Source organism: Chelonia mydas, chromosome 1, assembly GCF_015237465.2.
Source record: "Chelonia mydas isolate rCheMyd1 chromosome 1, rCheMyd1.pri.v2, whole genome shotgun sequence".
Lineage (NCBI taxonomy): Eukaryota > Metazoa > Chordata > Testudines > Cheloniidae > Chelonia > Chelonia mydas.
The window spans coordinates 219,252,947-219,270,091 of record NC_057849.1 but is presented as its reverse complement, the minus strand read 5'-3'; the positions used below and the strand labels follow the sequence as shown (position 1 = coordinate 219,270,091).

At 43.3% G+C, this 17,145-nt stretch overlaps 1 protein-coding gene across 7 annotated transcripts in view; it reads left to right on the top strand.

Annotated features, from left to right (window-relative positions):
* The window catches only part of VWF (von Willebrand factor), a 259,168-nt gene that overhangs the window by 60,256 nt on the left and 181,767 nt on the right, over nucleotides 1-17,145 (top strand). For all 7 annotated transcript variants that reach the window (XM_037913656.2, XM_037913649.2, XM_043529527.1 and 4 more), the window contains 3 exons: nucleotides 9,514-9,730; nucleotides 12,575-12,697; nucleotides 17,025-17,136. In XM_037913656.2, the coding sequence (XP_037769584.1) occupies nucleotides 9,514-9,730; nucleotides 12,575-12,697; nucleotides 17,025-17,136 (452 nt within the window). The remainder of the gene's footprint in view (nucleotides 1-9,513; nucleotides 9,731-12,574; nucleotides 12,698-17,024; nucleotides 17,137-17,145) is intronic.

Here is a 17,145-nt window from a genome sequence, read left to right as displayed (position 1 = left end):
ATTTTCATATTATCAGAGTACTGTTCTGTGATCTGAACGCCGAGGGGAAAAAAAATCCCCTCAGTAGTACCGCTTATCCCCAGTTAGTGAACATCCTCTTTTTCTCTTGCCATTACCCTCCCGAGCAGTCTCCTCTGAAGGCTGCATAAAAATACACCTAGGCTGTGGCCAAAGTAGTGCTGGGCAAGGCTCCAGAGGGCTGTGTGCAAAAGTGCCACTTATACCCCGCCTAGATCCTGAGCCAGCAATGTGCGTCCTTGATTGCCCAATGCTGAACAGAGCTTGCCTGAAGGCTGCTCTAAACTGCACCAGGTGCCGAGAGCACTTGGGGGACATTCTGGCACCTGGAGATCACCAGTGTGTAAGGAGGCCTCAGTCACGCCTCTTTTTTCCACAGCTGCTGCAACAGGTGCTGCCTTAGTAGCTGCTCTGGTGACTCCGTGTTCCCCAAGGATTCCCCGAGGCAGGGGATCCTCAAATTAGTCATCATGGGGATAGCGTTGTTTTTCTGGAGTGGTGCAAAGATGCTGCGACTCAGCCAAGGGTCTTTCCCTTGGGCTCCATCTGTCCTTTTTTGCCTCTGCTTTGCAGGTATAAACATGCCCTCTGTTTCCATTAGGCACGCAGAAAACACATACAAATCCTCACCACTTGAGGAACAAACCAGGTATTTAAGAATTCACTTACTGTACATTCAGTATTACAGATTGTGGTGGTTATGGTGAAATCAATTTTTAACCCATTTAATGCTAATCTTGTGTACGCTGGTGTGAATTCAGAGTAAGTCGGCTGACTTTGGCATAGCTCTAGACTGACAGTGATATAACTGTGATTAGAATTTGGCTGAGTAGTTGGAAACTGGGGGCTAATCTGGATTAATGCTTTTTAAATTGGGCCCAAGATCATAGAGGAAATATGATGTAGAAAGTTCTTGCTCTGGGGATATCTGATTATTCATTACTCAGCCACATGGAGGAGGAGCTTACTTACTGTCAGAGGAGCTTCTGGCTATTTAAACAGACCCCCAAACCTTTTGAGCCTCTGAATAACGATACTCCTATTAAAGATTTTAAATTCATCAGAATATACTCGCAACCCCAAACTTGTAGCCTCAGGCCTCTGGAATTTAGACAATTGGCTGTGGAAATGTGCTGTTAACTGTGGATGCAGGTGGAACCCTGCCTGCCCCATCTGGTATGTCCTCACTGCAATCAGAGGTGACATGGTGGTACATGGAGACATACCTGAGCTAGCTTTCGTCTAGAGCTGGGTGAAATTTTTCAGATTAATAATTTATTCACCAAAAAATGCAGTTCACGAATTTGACAGAAATTTGCCAAAAATACAATAGTTTTGGTCAAAATATTTTTGGGGGGACTGGGGAAGGAGGCCTTACAACTGTTAGCCCAGTGATTAGGGAACTCACCTGGGATGTAGCAGACCTGGATTCAATTCCCCCCTCTCCCTGATGTGGAGAGGGGATTTGAACAGGGGTCCCCCACCTCCCTGGAGAGTGCCCTAACCACTGGACTATGAGATATTCTCATCTCTCCTGCTGAAGCTGTTCCACTCTTTATAAATAATTAGACCTTTGAGCAGGGACTTACGCATGGGTCTCCCACATCCTAGATGAGTGCCCTGACCACTAGACTCCAGAATAATTCTCACTCTTTCTCTGGTCCAATGACTGTTCATTGTCATTCATAGCGGCAGTTCATAGTCATTGATAATGACAGTGAACATGTTTTTCCTGAGCCTGAGTTAAGGTCTGTGGAGAGTTTATCTTGGTTTCTGAGTTGATAGAAATCTGCCTTATTTATGGAGCTAAAGCTCTGTGAGACCGGCTCAGTTTGGTTTGCTTGACTGCACCAAAAATACAAACCCATTCTAAAACCGGTTGGAGCTGCAGTGTGGATGAGGCTTTGGTGCCTGGAACTGTTCTTATAGCTGGTTGGGGCCACTGGAGCGTCGTCTATCAAAATCAGTTTGAATTTGTTGGAAAATTCTGCCATTGTAGACAAGGCCACAGCAATCACCCAGCCCTGGCCTTGATTCTAAAGCAGAATGAACACAGTTTAGAGAGTGGATTAGAGTTTACAGTTGCTTCTATAAAAAACATGTTAGATATTGCTGCTTTGCAAGACGACATTTGCTCCACAGGCCAATGAAATGAGCTCCTCTATTCTGTGAATTCCTGAGCCCACAGCATTTGACAAACATTGACTTAATTTATTCACTGCCATGAATAAACGTTGTACTATTAATAGAAGTCCAGCAAAAGTGAGGGCTTGCTGAAGAATTCCGATCTTTTCAATCAAGAAACAGATTCCTTTGTTTGCTAGCTTCAGCTTCAGGAATGCAAATCTCCCCCGTCTCTCAGCCCCTTTGGATCTGAGGCAGCCAGCTAGTAGGGGAAGAGAACAATAGCTTTGGTTCATGTCATTACTCTCCCCCATCTAGATCTGGAGTTCTCCTTGTCTTTTCTTCCCCCACAAATTGCTGTTTCCAACCATGTCTCTGTAGAGATGCCTCACAATTTAATTGGTTTAACAAACGCTTTGGAAGATGAACAGCTCTGTGGGCCTGATCCAAAGGCAAAACTGGAGCTCTTGCGTTGACTTCAATAAAAAGCCTAGCATTAAGAATGACAAACAGTGGAGCCCTGTAAATTGGTTTGGAAAAAAAGGAATCGCCTGGATACAGATTACTCATGACAAGATGAAAACTCTGACAGGGAAACTGTCTAGGTGCAGGGGTAATAGTAAGAGGAGTTGGGGTAGGACAGCTCCCCCTGCTTTCCCAGATTTTCCCTTCTGCTCTGGCTAGTGAGGTGAACACTCCCCAGGCCGGAGAAGCTGAAGTGGGAAGCTAAAGTTGCATTATTTCTGGGGCTCCTAACCTTTCCTGAAACAGCAACTGATGGGGGAAGAAGAAGTATCCTGGCTGTGACACCCCTATACACCCCCTCTCCTCCAAAGGAAGGTCAGTCCTGCCTGCTCTCTGCCTTTCTCCTCCACTGGAGAAGGGAACAGAAAGAATTCTTGTTGCCTTCCTCTCTGCTCCAGGGAGACAGCCTCCTCCCCACCCCACGTCAGCTCTGTCGATTGTTGCATAAAATCTCTGTCTTGACATGTCTTTAAATTGTGCAGTTCCCTGCATTTGACAATGTTCCATGGAAGGATCCCTCTGAGCCCCCATCTTTACCTGGGTTTTGTGCATCTGTGCAGATTCTCCACCCTGGTCACATTCTCTATCCTGCTAGAAAATGGGTATGGGAAGCACCAGCAATATGCTTGCTTCACCCATGCACACCTGCACACGCTTTTGCTTGGATAGCTATGGCTCTGCCTGGAGACTTGAACTCCCTTCAGACACATGTATTCCCTGGTCCCCATTCTCTTCCTCTTGCTGCAGCACAAGAGGAAGCAACACTGCAGCGTCTCGTAAAACCCAGACCTCTGATGATGGCTTCTAAGCCTGGTTATCTCCCCAGCCTCTCTTCATCTACTTTAACCACTGTATTGGGGTGATGATCTCAGTCACCTAGAAAATGAAGTACCATCGTGTGGTGATGACCTATCAGCTGACCCTAGGGATGGATAAGTAAATGCGATCACAGGCTGAGGTTAATTCATACACTGTCTTATGATTTAATCCATTTCCTAACAATTGTTAAGGTAGAGGAAAACATATTGTCTCTCCTTTGATAGTTTTTGGTGTCCAAAAAAGTTTGTCATGTAAGTAATTGTGCTCAGTCATACAATAGCTGCATAACAAATGCCTGTATAAAGCAAGCCTCCCAGACTTAAGCTATGCTACCACTACAATAGATGCAAGGGACATAGCTTGCCCCTGTACTTCTTGCAGTTTGCAGTATGTGTGCATTTGGCTAATTGTGTTTAATGATGATCTGTAGCCATGTTAATGACTTGGTTCATACAGACCGGGTTTTAGCCTGGTTACAGGAATCAGCAGTAGCCATCCACACTGCCAACTGAAGCTGTGTTGTAAACTGAGTCATCAGAGAACTGTGTTTAACTGCGCCTCCTGATGCAGTTGTATTTGTAGTGTAGATATTAGAGCTGAGCGAAAATTGGAATCTCTGTCCAGCCGAAAATTTAATTTTGTGGAAATTTTCTGACAAAAATTCATTTAGAAAGAAAATTCCCAACCAGCCCTAATAGATAGACTGTCACAGGAGAAAATTGTAATTATTTATGTTCTTAGTATAAATGATAAGCTCTGCATTGTACTGTACAGAACATAGATAGTTCCTGCCTCTTTGAACTTACTGTTAAAAAAACAGACACATGAAAGACAGGACATGCTGGGAAATCCAGAGAGGGAGTTAACAGAGGTGAATATTTTATTTGTGGTGTACAGCTCACTGCTTGTGGGCATTGAGGAAAGAGTGGGATTTTAGGAAAGATTAAATGAGGAGGGAATGATGGGCTGGCAACCTGGGTAAGGGGGTCATCCCATGGATGGAAGGTGTAAGGAGGGGTTACTGGGAGAAGGAACTGAATGGGGCACTAAGGATGGCATCGCTGGAAGCGTGGAGAGGGTGGAACATTGGAGGAGACAAGGTCTGGGAGGGACTGATCCTTGGATGTGAGGTTGGGAAGTTGTACAAGGGACTAGATTTTGACACTACTACTCTGTGTTTGTGTGGTGCCTAGCACAATGGGGCCCCATTCTTGTTTGGTCTTTAGGCACTACTGCACTAAACATCATCATCATAATAGTTGTCTTATGCCTAGCTCACGAAGGTCCTGCCTGCATTGCAGTTACACAACCAGGAGGTACGCAGTTAGAACAAGGTTGTGCCTGAGCTGTATCGTAGAGGTTTTTTTTTTTTTAAAGGAACTGGACCTCTAGCATGAAATTCAGCCTTAATGTAAGCCAGTAAGAAATTATATCCACTTTTACCCCAGTGCTCAGTTTGGGTCCTTTATCTTAAGAGTTGTCACGGTTCCCTTAACATAGTAATAACAGCTTAGTTCTATGTTCACAGACAAAACCAAACTGTTGTATAATGGAGTGCCCCAACACAGCTGTATTTATAATACAGATGGAGGAAAGAAGTGGCTTTGCAGCAAAACTCTTGCAGGAAGAGAGGTCTGCTTTTTTAGAGTGGTAAAAGGTTTTTATACATTCTTAAATGTGATCCTCACTTTCAAGATTTTACTTTCCCTTAGAAATAGTACTCGGGGGCTATCTTTCATGGTGTCCTTGTCTAATGCTAGAGTAATATAGCTATAAATAAAGCCCTAGTAACCAGATAATTTTGCCATTGACTTCAATGGGAACAAGATAAGATGCATAAGGTTGAGTATTCTCTGTATACAACAAAGAGAGCCAGTGCTGAAGTGAATCTTGTTTATCTCAAGACCTTGGAAGGCAAATGGAGAAGTACATAGCTTGTGGGCCTGATTTCCCTCTAATTTACAATGGTATAAATCAAGATGAACTCCAGTGAAGTCAAGGAGTTACAGTAGTCCTGTCTCTCTTACACTGGTGTCTCATGCAAGCTCCTGCAGCGTGTGGGAGAAAGCTTGGCTGAGTCAGTGTGGTAAGTTGTGTATTATTTATACCACACCCAAAGGTGTAGAAGGCACCTAACATAACACATAAAGACAGGTTTCTGCTTCAGAGAGCTTATAATCAGGCAGACCTTTTTAACATTCTTTATTTGACAGGGGAACCATGAGAAAACCAAATAAAATGAAAGTCCAGAAACAATAGACCCCCCCGCCCAAGCATATTCCTCCCAGATGATATATAGAACATATTTTCTTTATCTATGCACGATAGATTTCAAACATAAAGGAAATAGAGGTCATTCTTTTCATGTTAAAATGCTTTACTCTGCCTTAAAGATTATTTTTTAGTCATATCAATTTAATGGCATTTGTCTTTGTTATGCAATTCGGACCTACGGCACTGACCTTCTGAGGTCCCTTCCAACCCTGATATTCTACGATTCTATGATTCAGAGAGCAACAGAAATGCAGTACAAAAGAAATCAGAAGAATGTATAAAATTCCACTGACAATTTTGTGCGGTGGGATTAGGGCAGAAGAGAAGTCGGCAAGTTATGTTCACAAAGAATCATCCATGCCATGGTGCCACCAATCACATTTAAAATGACACTGTCAACCTGAAATCAGATGAATTACAAAAACCTAAAAATAAAGTAGTGTCAGATCCTACATTTGTTCCTAAATATCCCTGTAACTTTTTTTGTGGTTTTACAATCACAGTTTCCTATATTTTTATTTTCTCCCACTGTTGCTATGTGAAAGAGCCATAAAAACATAAGAGGGAACTGAGTAACGCCAGAATTTTCGAATGGTATTGATTTGGGTCTCCAAAGTGGGATGCCTTGGGCCTGATTTTTCAGAGGTGCTGGGCACCCAAAACTCCAGGTGAAGTTTTGTGGCTCAGCATTTCTGAAAATCAGGTCTGTGGCATCTCACGCTAATCACCCAGAATCAGCGGCCACCTTTCAAAATATGTCTGAAACTAATTAACGATCAAGTGGAAACCAGTGAAACTGACTATACGTGGTGTGCTGTCAAATGTACAAAATAAACAAATTTGATCTTTTGGCAAATTGGCAATGTCCTATGAAACATTTGCAGAGATTCTTTTCCATTCAGGCTTAAACTCCAAAAATCTACAGCAGTACACTGTAGCACAGATCATAGAAATGTAACTTGGTTAAAATTCTGGGATCCAAACTTTTCCAGCCTCGAGGGTTGTTTAGAATCCAAACTGGGGTCCAGACCTAAATTTTGCAGGTAGCTCAACTATACCCCGGCAGCTGAATGTTTCTGAAACTGGAGGAGGGGTTTCAAAATCCAGGTCTAAATGTTACGGCTTCATCCCCTCTCCAATCACAAGTAATTTACCAACACATTAAATCAGTGGCCTTTTAAATTTCTCATGGAACAATACCATCAACTCCTTACATCTTTACACTGAACTACATTCAAAAAGAAAAGAATTTATATTTTATTAAACTGAGGTAAGGACAGTGATTAAATAATAGTGAACTGACCAGTGTGTCCTACTGCTGGAGGTGGTCAGTGAAAATGTTCTGAAATTTCATTTTGGCAAAATATGCTGTTTTAGGAAGCTGAAATGTTTTGTGGGGACATATCAGTTTCCATTAAACGTTTGTCAGGAAGGTTGAAAAGAGAGCAAAGAGATTCTCTATGGCTGGGTGATTACGGCACTATTGTGAGAGGACTGATTTAAGTCCCTACTCTGCCTGATGGAGAACAATCTGAATCAGGCAGAGCAGAGACTGGAACCTGGGTCTTGGACACACAGGCTTTTGTGAAAACCTCTAAAAGGTTTTATTTTTGTTCCAGCGTGGCATGAAAACAAATTCTGAAATATCACAAGTTACCACCATTGGGAATTGTTGGTGTCTGTCTGTCAGGATTGAGCCCTTTCTGCTGCGTTTGAGGATTGGCCAAACCCAACCTCCAGGCAGATTAATGAGCTCAGCTGCATTGTGTAGAACTGCCTGATTGGCTGAAGGGAGGCAGCAGGCCTGCTTTTAAGCTCAGCAGCAGCAGTTACTGGTTGCTCAGTGCTTCAGCCTAGCAGCTGTTGATCACTCTTGCTCCTACCCTGCTCCTGGTTCCTGACTCCAGCTCTGATACTTGGCATGTGGCCCCTACACTGTCAGTTCTAATTACTGCCCTTTACAGAATGGAATCAGAACTGCTCCAGCATGTATATTAGGCTGAATAATGTCCCTCCTGATAGAGAAAAGACAGTACTTGTGTCTAGTTCGCAGAAAAAGGAATGCTTTATTTATAAGGCAGGACACAGACATTGTCAATCCCTGGTGCTCTCAACTTGTGCAGCACAGTGTAACCACCTCAGTTCTGCAAGTTTCTGCATGCAGGTACACATCTTCACCCACAAAGAGCAGCTTGTGCCCGTGTAAAACAGTGATAGTGTCCTTTAGCTCCAATAGTAGGGGGAAAGGCCTTTGGAGCTAGAGGATTTATTTTCTTATCCTGCAATCATTGTGAACATTTGAGGGGGCATAGTTACAAGTGAGTGTTCTGAAGTGGCCAAAGATTAGTTACAAACTCACAGTGATTCGGAAAATGGGGTTTTTGGGAGTTATTCGCTTCCACATCTGTATTACTTTTCTGCTGGATGCTGCAAATTCTATGCTTATTAATCATAAGAACAAAAGAACACCCATACTGGGTCAGACCAAAGATCCATCTAGCCCAGTATCCTGTTTTCTGACAGCGGCCAATGCCAGGTGCCCCAGAGGGAATGAACAGAACAGGTAATCATCAAGTGATCCATCCCCTGTCACCCATTCCCAGCTTCTGGCAAACAGGTTTGGGACACCATCCCTGCCCATCCTGGCTAATAGTCATTGATGGACCTATCCTCTATGAACTTATCTAGTTCTTTTTTGAACTCTGTTATAGTCTTGGCCTTCACAACATCCTCTGGCAAGGAGTTCCACAGGTTGACTGTGCGTTGTGTGGAAAAAATGCTTCCTTTTGTTTGTTTTAAACCTGCTGCCTATTAATTTCATTTTGTGGCCCCTAGTTCTTGTGTTATGAGAAGGAGTAAACAACACTTCCTTATTTACTTTCTCCACACCAGTCATGATTTTATAGACCTCTATCATAATTAACTATATTGATGCATTGACAAGATACATCAGAAGAGGGAAAAAATCAGCTATAATTTGTCAAACAAAGTCCTTGGAACGTCTTGGACAGTTTAAATTAATCTCTCTCCTTCTACCAGCAGCTAAACATTTAACAAGATCAGACTCGGATTAACTATTTGTTTATTGCTTCCTGGCATATACCTATATTTTACTTATATATAAAATCAGTTAGCTCGCAGCCATTATGTCAACTGTTGGTATGGAAATTCAAAGGTCAGAGTAACTCCCATGACTTCTGTGACACTTACTCATCTTCTAATCCTGGAGTGAAAAAACAGGGTATAGATAGAAATATTAGAATTGAGCAATACAATATTAGACTTATTGTTGTCTTTGATATAATGTATTTGTGTGTGTCGAGAGGTTAACATAGGTACCACATTGGTCCTTTCTGTTCTCTGCGTTTGCTACATAATAGTCTGTCTCCTGAGGGATGTAATAATTTGGTATAATTCTGGTTGTTGGGCTTGGTGTGGAGGTGGCTGGGTGGTGCTTATTGGCCTGTGATGTACAGCAGGTAAGACTAGATGATCAGGTTGTCCTGTCTGGCCCTAAAATTTATGACACTACAACTCTAATACTTGACTTTGAAGGGTAACTGTGTGTGTGTGGTGGAGGAGTGAGATTTCTTTTGCTTTAGATTATATTAAAATTTTCAAAGCCCACAATCCCCCAGATTGTCTTTCATACTGCCCCCCTACAGATCATGACCCACTGGTTGAGGAACACTGATCTAAACAGTTTGTAACAATATTTTGATTTTTTCCCCCTCACTTGTTCTAATTATGCAGGATGTCATGGAAAGGTGCCAGCTGCTAAGGACGTCTTCAGTATTCTCCAAATGCCACCATCGAGTTGATCCAGAGGTATTCATTGGTCTCTGTGAAGAAGACATGTGCAGATGTGCTCAAGACATGCATTGTCACTGTCCAACTTTCCATGAGTATGCCAGGAGCTGTGCTCAGCAAGGAGTGATTGTGGATGGCTGGCCCAACGACAGCTCGTGTAGTAAGTCCATATCATTAAGATTCCAAAGCTTCCCTTTAAGGCTGTTATTGCTTAACCCACAGATCTATACATTGCAGTTGAGAGGGTCAGTCAGAAAAAGCTTTCACGCCTGTCCTGGTTTATCAAGCAAGATTATTTTGTTGGCTTGTTCTTTACTAGCTTGTATCTACTCTATGGGAGTGTTTAGCCATGACATGACTCCCTTATCAGTAGAGTGCTGCCAGCCATGAGCTGTGGGATGAGGTGGCTTGATTTCTAACTCTGCCAATAAGCTTCCAGAATAAGAAGTGACTGAAGACATGATCACCCTATTTTCACCAGGGAAGTACACTTTCATTAGGGACAGGTGACAGGGTGTTCATACCCAATACCCAGCAGGTCAAAGAAGTGGCTAAAAGTCTGTGAGGGCAGAGAGTGGGAGGAAGAGATGAGAACCTGCCCTTTTCCAGAACATCTGTTTGAGTTGCCAGTCAGGGGAGATGGGCTAATAAATGAGGCAGTCTTCCTTCCTTGGGGTATGAGTCTCCCTGTTGCCCTGCAACACTAGTACACTTTTTAATACTAGTACAAACTGTGTGTAAGATGCTGCTATTCTGATCTGGTGGTGTGTTACTGCCACGTTACACTCTCCTTGCACTGACAGAAATAACTACACAAGGTGTGGGTCAGGGAAAATCAAGCCCCTGGTTTGCCAGTGGGGAGGGCCAGAACCATTCTCCATCCTGTTGGGAAGGGAGGTTTATTTTCATTTGTGGTTTTAGTCAAACCCACAGATCAGCAGCATTTCATTTGTTTTCCCTTGTTTACTCTTTGTGGGAGGAGATAACTGTCACAGTTTAGGCCACTGCACCTGTACTCCCCATATCTGGCCCAGCAAAGACACCCACTCTGTTGGGTGGAGACCTCCATCTCTCTCCCTTCTGACCCAGACTGAATAGCTCCCTGATTCTACTGTGAATTCACCAGCGGTCAGTCTGCCGAAGCAGGCCTGCTTGCTTGCTCTTCAGAGACTAATAACAGTGTAACTGGCCATAGATATGATTTACCAGGCAGCTCTTTCTATGCAAGCACATTTTATTCTTACAGTACAAGCACTGCTGAGAAATTATTAAAACCAATAAAAGAAGCTGCACATATGCTAATAAGCTTACCAGAGATCACCTCAACTCCAACAAGGGCTGTGGCAGGTGATTAGTCCTTCAAAGCCCACCACAGAGTCTCTTCTTAGTCGCAAGTTCCTAACAGCCTCAGCTTAGAACTAGCACACTCATGAAAAGTTTTAGCCTACCCTTTAGGGGTCTTTGCTCTGGAGTTTCCAGGAGCAGGTAATTAGTGGACAATGGGGTTGTTCTCAAGGCACAGCTTCAAAAGGATGGGACAACCGATGAGTCATTTGCCTTCCCAGAAATTGCATTAGTCAGTCTCGTAGGGAAGTTACATACGATTCCCAATAACAAATACACAATTGCATTTTTAATACAATGAACCCCGAAGGTGTTAAACTTAACCCAGGTTTTGTCTATGCTGCACTTTAGTCTGCCGGGGCTGTGTTTTTTTTCATGCCCCTGACCGACAAAAGTTTTACGGACGAAAAGTGCTGGCGTAGACAGCACCTTGTCGACGAGAAAACACTCTCCTGCTGACTAAGCTAGCACCTCTCGCTGGGGGCAGATTAGTTTCGTCGGCGGGAGAGCTCTTTCCTGCTGACCAAGAGTGGCTCCACTGCGTACCTTACAGCGGCATGACTGTAGCGGCACAGCTGTGCCACTATAAGGTGCTCAGCGTAGACGTAGCCTCAGTAAATCTTATCTTCATTACACCATGTCCAGGATATTGAAGGATATTGTCATATCTATCATGACAAGCTTAGATTTATTTTTTTTTTCTGCTGATGAGGACCTTACACTGCTTCCTAGAGACCTGAGGCGTATGGTCCCCTCGGAAAGAGACTGCTCTGTGCCCTAATCCTAACCTGAGGACATTGCTTTCTTTTGTGTTAGCTTTTACTGAGCATCTTGCCCAGCAAAGAAACTCTGCTTGCATGGTGTGGTGTTGTCAGTGCAAATCAGTCGATGTGGTTGTCACCAGAGGGCCCTTTAATACAAGCATTCTGGGTAAATTTGTCTCTGCTAAGCTATGTGTGTCCCATGAATAAAGTCATTGGGAAGCAGAATTCACTGGAAGTTTGATGATCGTTGTTAAAAGAAGCCGAGGAGATATGTGCGTAGATGAACCCATGCGCTTTAAGGCTGATCCAGCTCCAGGATATATTTAGGTATTTCTAGGTCCCACACCTGATTTGCTTCTCCCTGGCAATAAAAGACATCAGTGTGACACAGTGAATGAGCTGTACAACTGTGAGGGTCTTTAGGAGGCAAATAATCTATTTCTGTATCGGAAGCAGCTAGATATCCTTGCAGGGCTTTACTCAGTAATGGATCACACAGATTCCACTCAGAATTATTGTCACGTAATTTGCTTTCTTTCTGTGGATGATATGTGATTTGTGAAAAAAAAAATAATTTTTAACCTTAAACATGTCTACAGACCAAAGTGACAAGGTGGATGAGGTAATGTCTTTAGTAGACCAACTTCTGTTGCTGAAATATATAAGCTTTCAAGCTTTCACAGAGGTCTTGTTCTTGTATAGAACAGAGTGGCAGATGCAACTGTCAAATTAAGCAACAAAATTAACATCTATTAAATATTTTGTTCCCGCAAATGAAATCATTGATCAGAGACGATCTGACCTTATCTCTGACCCTGGTCATTTGTTCTACGATAATTAAAGAGATTAACAGTTATTAAGGGATATGTATTTCTAATTTCGTTTAATTGTTTCAGGGCCAAGATGTCCAGTTGGCATGGAGTATAAGGAGTGTGTATCTCCTTGTGTCAAAACCTGCCAGAGTCTGAATATCAATGAAGTTTGTCAAGGACAATGTGCTGATGGCTGCAGCTGCCCTGGTAATTTATTTACTGATTTATTTACTCAGAGAAACATTTGGCAATGATGTTACCTATTTTACGAGAAGAAGAAAACCAGTGTCTGTCTTCAAATGTTCCTGAAATCAGCACTTCGCTTTGTTTGTGTGTGCTCTAGAATTCTATACTGCCTGTATGCTTGCTCTATGAAAGGATTTCTATTTAAGTTCAATTAAAAAAATAAAGGTCTTTGTGAAGATCAGCACCAGTTAGTGCAGCAGGAACTCCTTCCAGGCCAGGGGTTGCACCATGTGATGCCTACCAACATACAGATTTCTTCTGAATTACTTCAGGTTAGAGGAGTCCACATCTCAGAAGCAGAAGATGAGAAGATTCTACTGAGGGGGGTTATTAAAGCAAAAAGGGGAAATATTTTACATTTCGTCCAGGAGGATCCTTAGTGATTTAAACCTATGGGGCGAATTTTTCGTACTGCCTCATTGATACAAATTATCTCATTGAATTCAACGGGGCTACTTGCGTGGTTAAGCTGAGCAGAATTTGGTCTATGTGTTTTTTCTCTCTTCCTCTAATATGCCTATCACTGCGGCTGAAGAAACCAAGTTCTCCCTCCTCTTGCTTCTCTAATGGGAATAGTCTTGTAGTTCATGTTTATAGTGTTGACTTCACGGATGTGTACAAAGATGTGTGTTTAACTCTTTCTAGTAATTTACTAGATACCTCATGTAACTGAGTGAGCTTTAACATGTGGAAAGCATGCCTTTGGTTTCACAGCAGGGGCGTGGCAACAATGCTAGAGGGGGGTGTATGTGTGTGTGTGCGTGTGCCATCAACATTCCATTCTAAATTGGTCTTTACTGCTATTAATACCTCACAGTTGTTCTTATTAGATTGCAGTTTCTTGTGTATCCTGTCAGTGCAGGGTATGCCCTGGGTAGGTACCAATGGGAGGTGGCAGGGTCGGGGAACTTGAATGTCTCTATGGGCCAGTGAATTAACAGACAAAGTCCTATGGCCCATGTTATAGAGGAGGTCAGACTAGATGATCACAATGCCCCTTCTGGTCTTTGAATTTATGAATCTATGAACTCCTGCTGCTCAACCTCACCCCTTTCCTTCCTCCCCCTGGACAAGCATTGTGCCTGTAAAGCCCCAGCATAGTTCATTTTGTAAGGAGTTAGCCTTTCAGATCTGCACATCTTCCTTGGTGTCCAACAGCAAGTGTATATGCCTTTTGCCGGTACTTGGGGTGAACGCTGCTCAGCACCCTTTGCCTGCAGCAGCAATGCTCCTGAACTTTTCATCTTGTCTGCAAAGTGACTTGTACAATTATAAAGACAACTGTGTAAGAAACCCAAATGATGATGTGCTGCAGCAGGTTATCAAAGCATTCTTGGGCCTGGTCTATAGTACAGCGTTAGATCGACTCAAGGTGGCTTACGTCGACGTAACTCTGCCAGCGTCTACACTAAAATGTCGCTCCCCCTGATGTAACTCGCCCATTATGCTGACTTAACTCCACCTCTCTGAGAGGCATAGAGCTTAGGTCGACATAGTTAGGTCGATGCAAGGTCAGTATAGACACTGTGTTGCTTATGTCCACTGTTGCTGGCTTTCAGAAGCCTTCCCACAAAGCCCCACGCTGACAGTTAAATCGGTGCAAGTGCTCCTGGTGAGGCTGCGCGCCGCTGACATAAGGAGTACAGTGTGGACATGCAAAAGCTATTTAATTACTACGGTGGCTGTATGTCAATGTATCTTAGGTTCACATAATTCTGTACTGTAGATGTATATCTTAACCTTGGATGAGAGGTGTCCAGGCTGCAAGTGGAGAAACAGGAGTTGGATGATTGAAAGAACAGGGCACTGAATATGCTTGATCACATCCGGTTATAAACACTAAGCAGAACAGCCTGGTTACTGCTTGGATGGGTTCCTCCAAAGCAGAGTTTGGATTAGGCTATTCCTTTAGAACAACAGGCACTGCTGACTCTATCCGCTGCCCGGCTTTGCCTCACAAAATAGCTTATACCTGCATAGCGGTGTTAACAAGACAGCTAATGGAAACTGGAATATTATAGCAAAACTGCTTCAGAGCTGACTGATTTCACCTCACTCCCATTGCCTCACAATCTGGACAGGGTAGGGAAGAGCCAAGAGAGTGGAATTAATTAGCTGTGAAGTACTGCTGCTACCCTGCTTCACAGCTGGTTGTTTCAAATATAGTAGAACCTCAGAGTTACGAACAGCTCGAGAGCGGAGGTTGTTCGTAACTCTGAATAAAATGACAGGTTTCAGAGTAACAGCCGTGTTAGTCTGTATTCGCAAAAAGAAAAGGAGTACTTGTGGCACCTTAGAGACTAACCAATTTATTTGAGCATGAGCTTTCGTGAGCTACAGCTCACTTCATCAGAAGTGAGCTGTCGCTCACGAAAGCTCATGCTCAAATAAATTGGTTAGTCTCTAAGGTGCCACAAGTACTCCTTTTCTTTTTTTTTTGAATAAAATGTTATGGTTGTTCTTTCAAACGTTTACAACTGAACATTAACTGAATACAGCTTTGAAACTTTACTATGCAGAAGTAAAAGGCTGCTTTTAACCATCTTAATTTATATGAAACAAGCACAGAAACAGTTTCCTTAACCTGTCAATTTTAAAAAAACCTTTCCCTTTATTTTTTAGTAGTTTATGTTTAACACAGTACTGTACTGTACAGTATTTTTTTTTTTTAAGTCTCTGCTGCCTGATTGTGTACTTCTGGTTCCAAATGAAGTGTGTGGTCAGATTGTAACCCTGGTGTTCGTAACTCTGAGGTTCTACGGTAGCTGCTCCGGTCACCTCAGGTCAGGAGACATGTGAGGGGAGAGAGCAGAGGAATGGAGCTGTAAGAGGAGGATGGGAAGGGCACTGCAGAGGATGCTGTGGAGGGAGGGAATGGCAAAGGGAAGCAAGGAGGTAACTACATGAGTGTCAGGGAGAGAAAAAGAAGAAATACTTCAAAATATGTGTTCTGTTGCTTCAGTGCAGTGTTAGTGATGGAGAATTTCACCTGGGTTTCATAACATGCCGCATCCAAGAAGGATCTGACCAAGTAAATGGGGAATCTTCTTATGATGGGACTTGAGGAGATTTTACCAGCTTTTTCCTCCCTGCTCCAGTCCAGCCTGTGCTCCAAGAGAAAAAGGAGCCAGTTCAACTTGGGCACCACACAGTTGTTTTAATGTTTAATGTTTAGCTGTTTTTGCCAAGAAAATACAGACTTTCCATGTTCTTTTTGGAGAGCCCTGCTGCTTTTAAATGCATAGATCCCAGTTTAATTTCTCACTGGGATGGACTTCTCGGAAGTAAATATAGGGAAAGGGTGTCTTCTAGTTGTGAGCCTGGGTCCCTGAAAGCTAGGAACCCTTTGCTCCATTCCTGGCTATTCCATTGGCTCATTGTGTGACCTGGGGCAAATCATTTAACTTGTCTGTGCTTCAGTTTATCCACCTGTAATATGGGCACAATAGTCCTTAAAGGAGTTACTGGGGACATAACCCGCTCATTCCTGATTTTTCTGCATGAGTGAAGGAGGAATGATTTAACTCAGCACCTTGACATTTGTTCCTCTCACAGGCCTGTTTGTGGAACGCAGCTTCCTTCTACTGCTTGCTGGCCAAGACAGCTGCAGCTTCCATCTTGGCCAGCCAGCAAAGCTGCAGCTGCTCAAAGCGTGCTGGCTGGACAGCCACCATGCAGACTCTCTGTTTTTCCTGCTGGTTTGCTGTTTGCTCCTCCAGCTCCCACCTCACTCATCTCTCAGCTGTCACTACATGCTCTTACTCACCTATTTACTCCTATCTCCCCCGCCCCCATTGAAACCCTTTGATATATGTAGTTCTGATAAGGACTTGTGACATTGGTCCTGGGATCTATCCCCACTGGTGACCATACATATGGGCCCATGGCCTGTTATGTTTAGATTACAGTTCCAGACGAGCCCTGATTATGAACATTCAGGTCCAGGTTTGGTCTTGGATTCAGTCCTCTTCCACATCTCCCACACTCTAACCTTAGAGGTGGCTGGAAGTAGGGTTCTGGCTTGAGCCCACCTCCTGGTGATTGATTGTGCAGAGTTGCTTAAATGGGATGTCTACGGGGCTTCCAGAAATGCACAATTCAGCATGTTCACAGGCAGAAGCAGCATCTGAATGAAACTCCTCAATTCGCATGAGGTTTTTTGGACAGTCCCAGCCCTTTTCAGTTGGCTCTGTGAGTGACCCTGGATAACAATGCAAATGAAATTGTGTCAAGAGTGGATCTAATGTGTGTTTTTGTTTTGTTTTTTGCCATTGCCTGATCTATCCAGTGGGGAAGCTACTTAATGGTGATAGCTGTGTTGACAGCTCCGAGTGCTCCTGTGTACATTCTGGCATGCGCTATCCTCCTGGCTCCTCTATCTCTCAGGACTGCAACTCATGGTAAATACA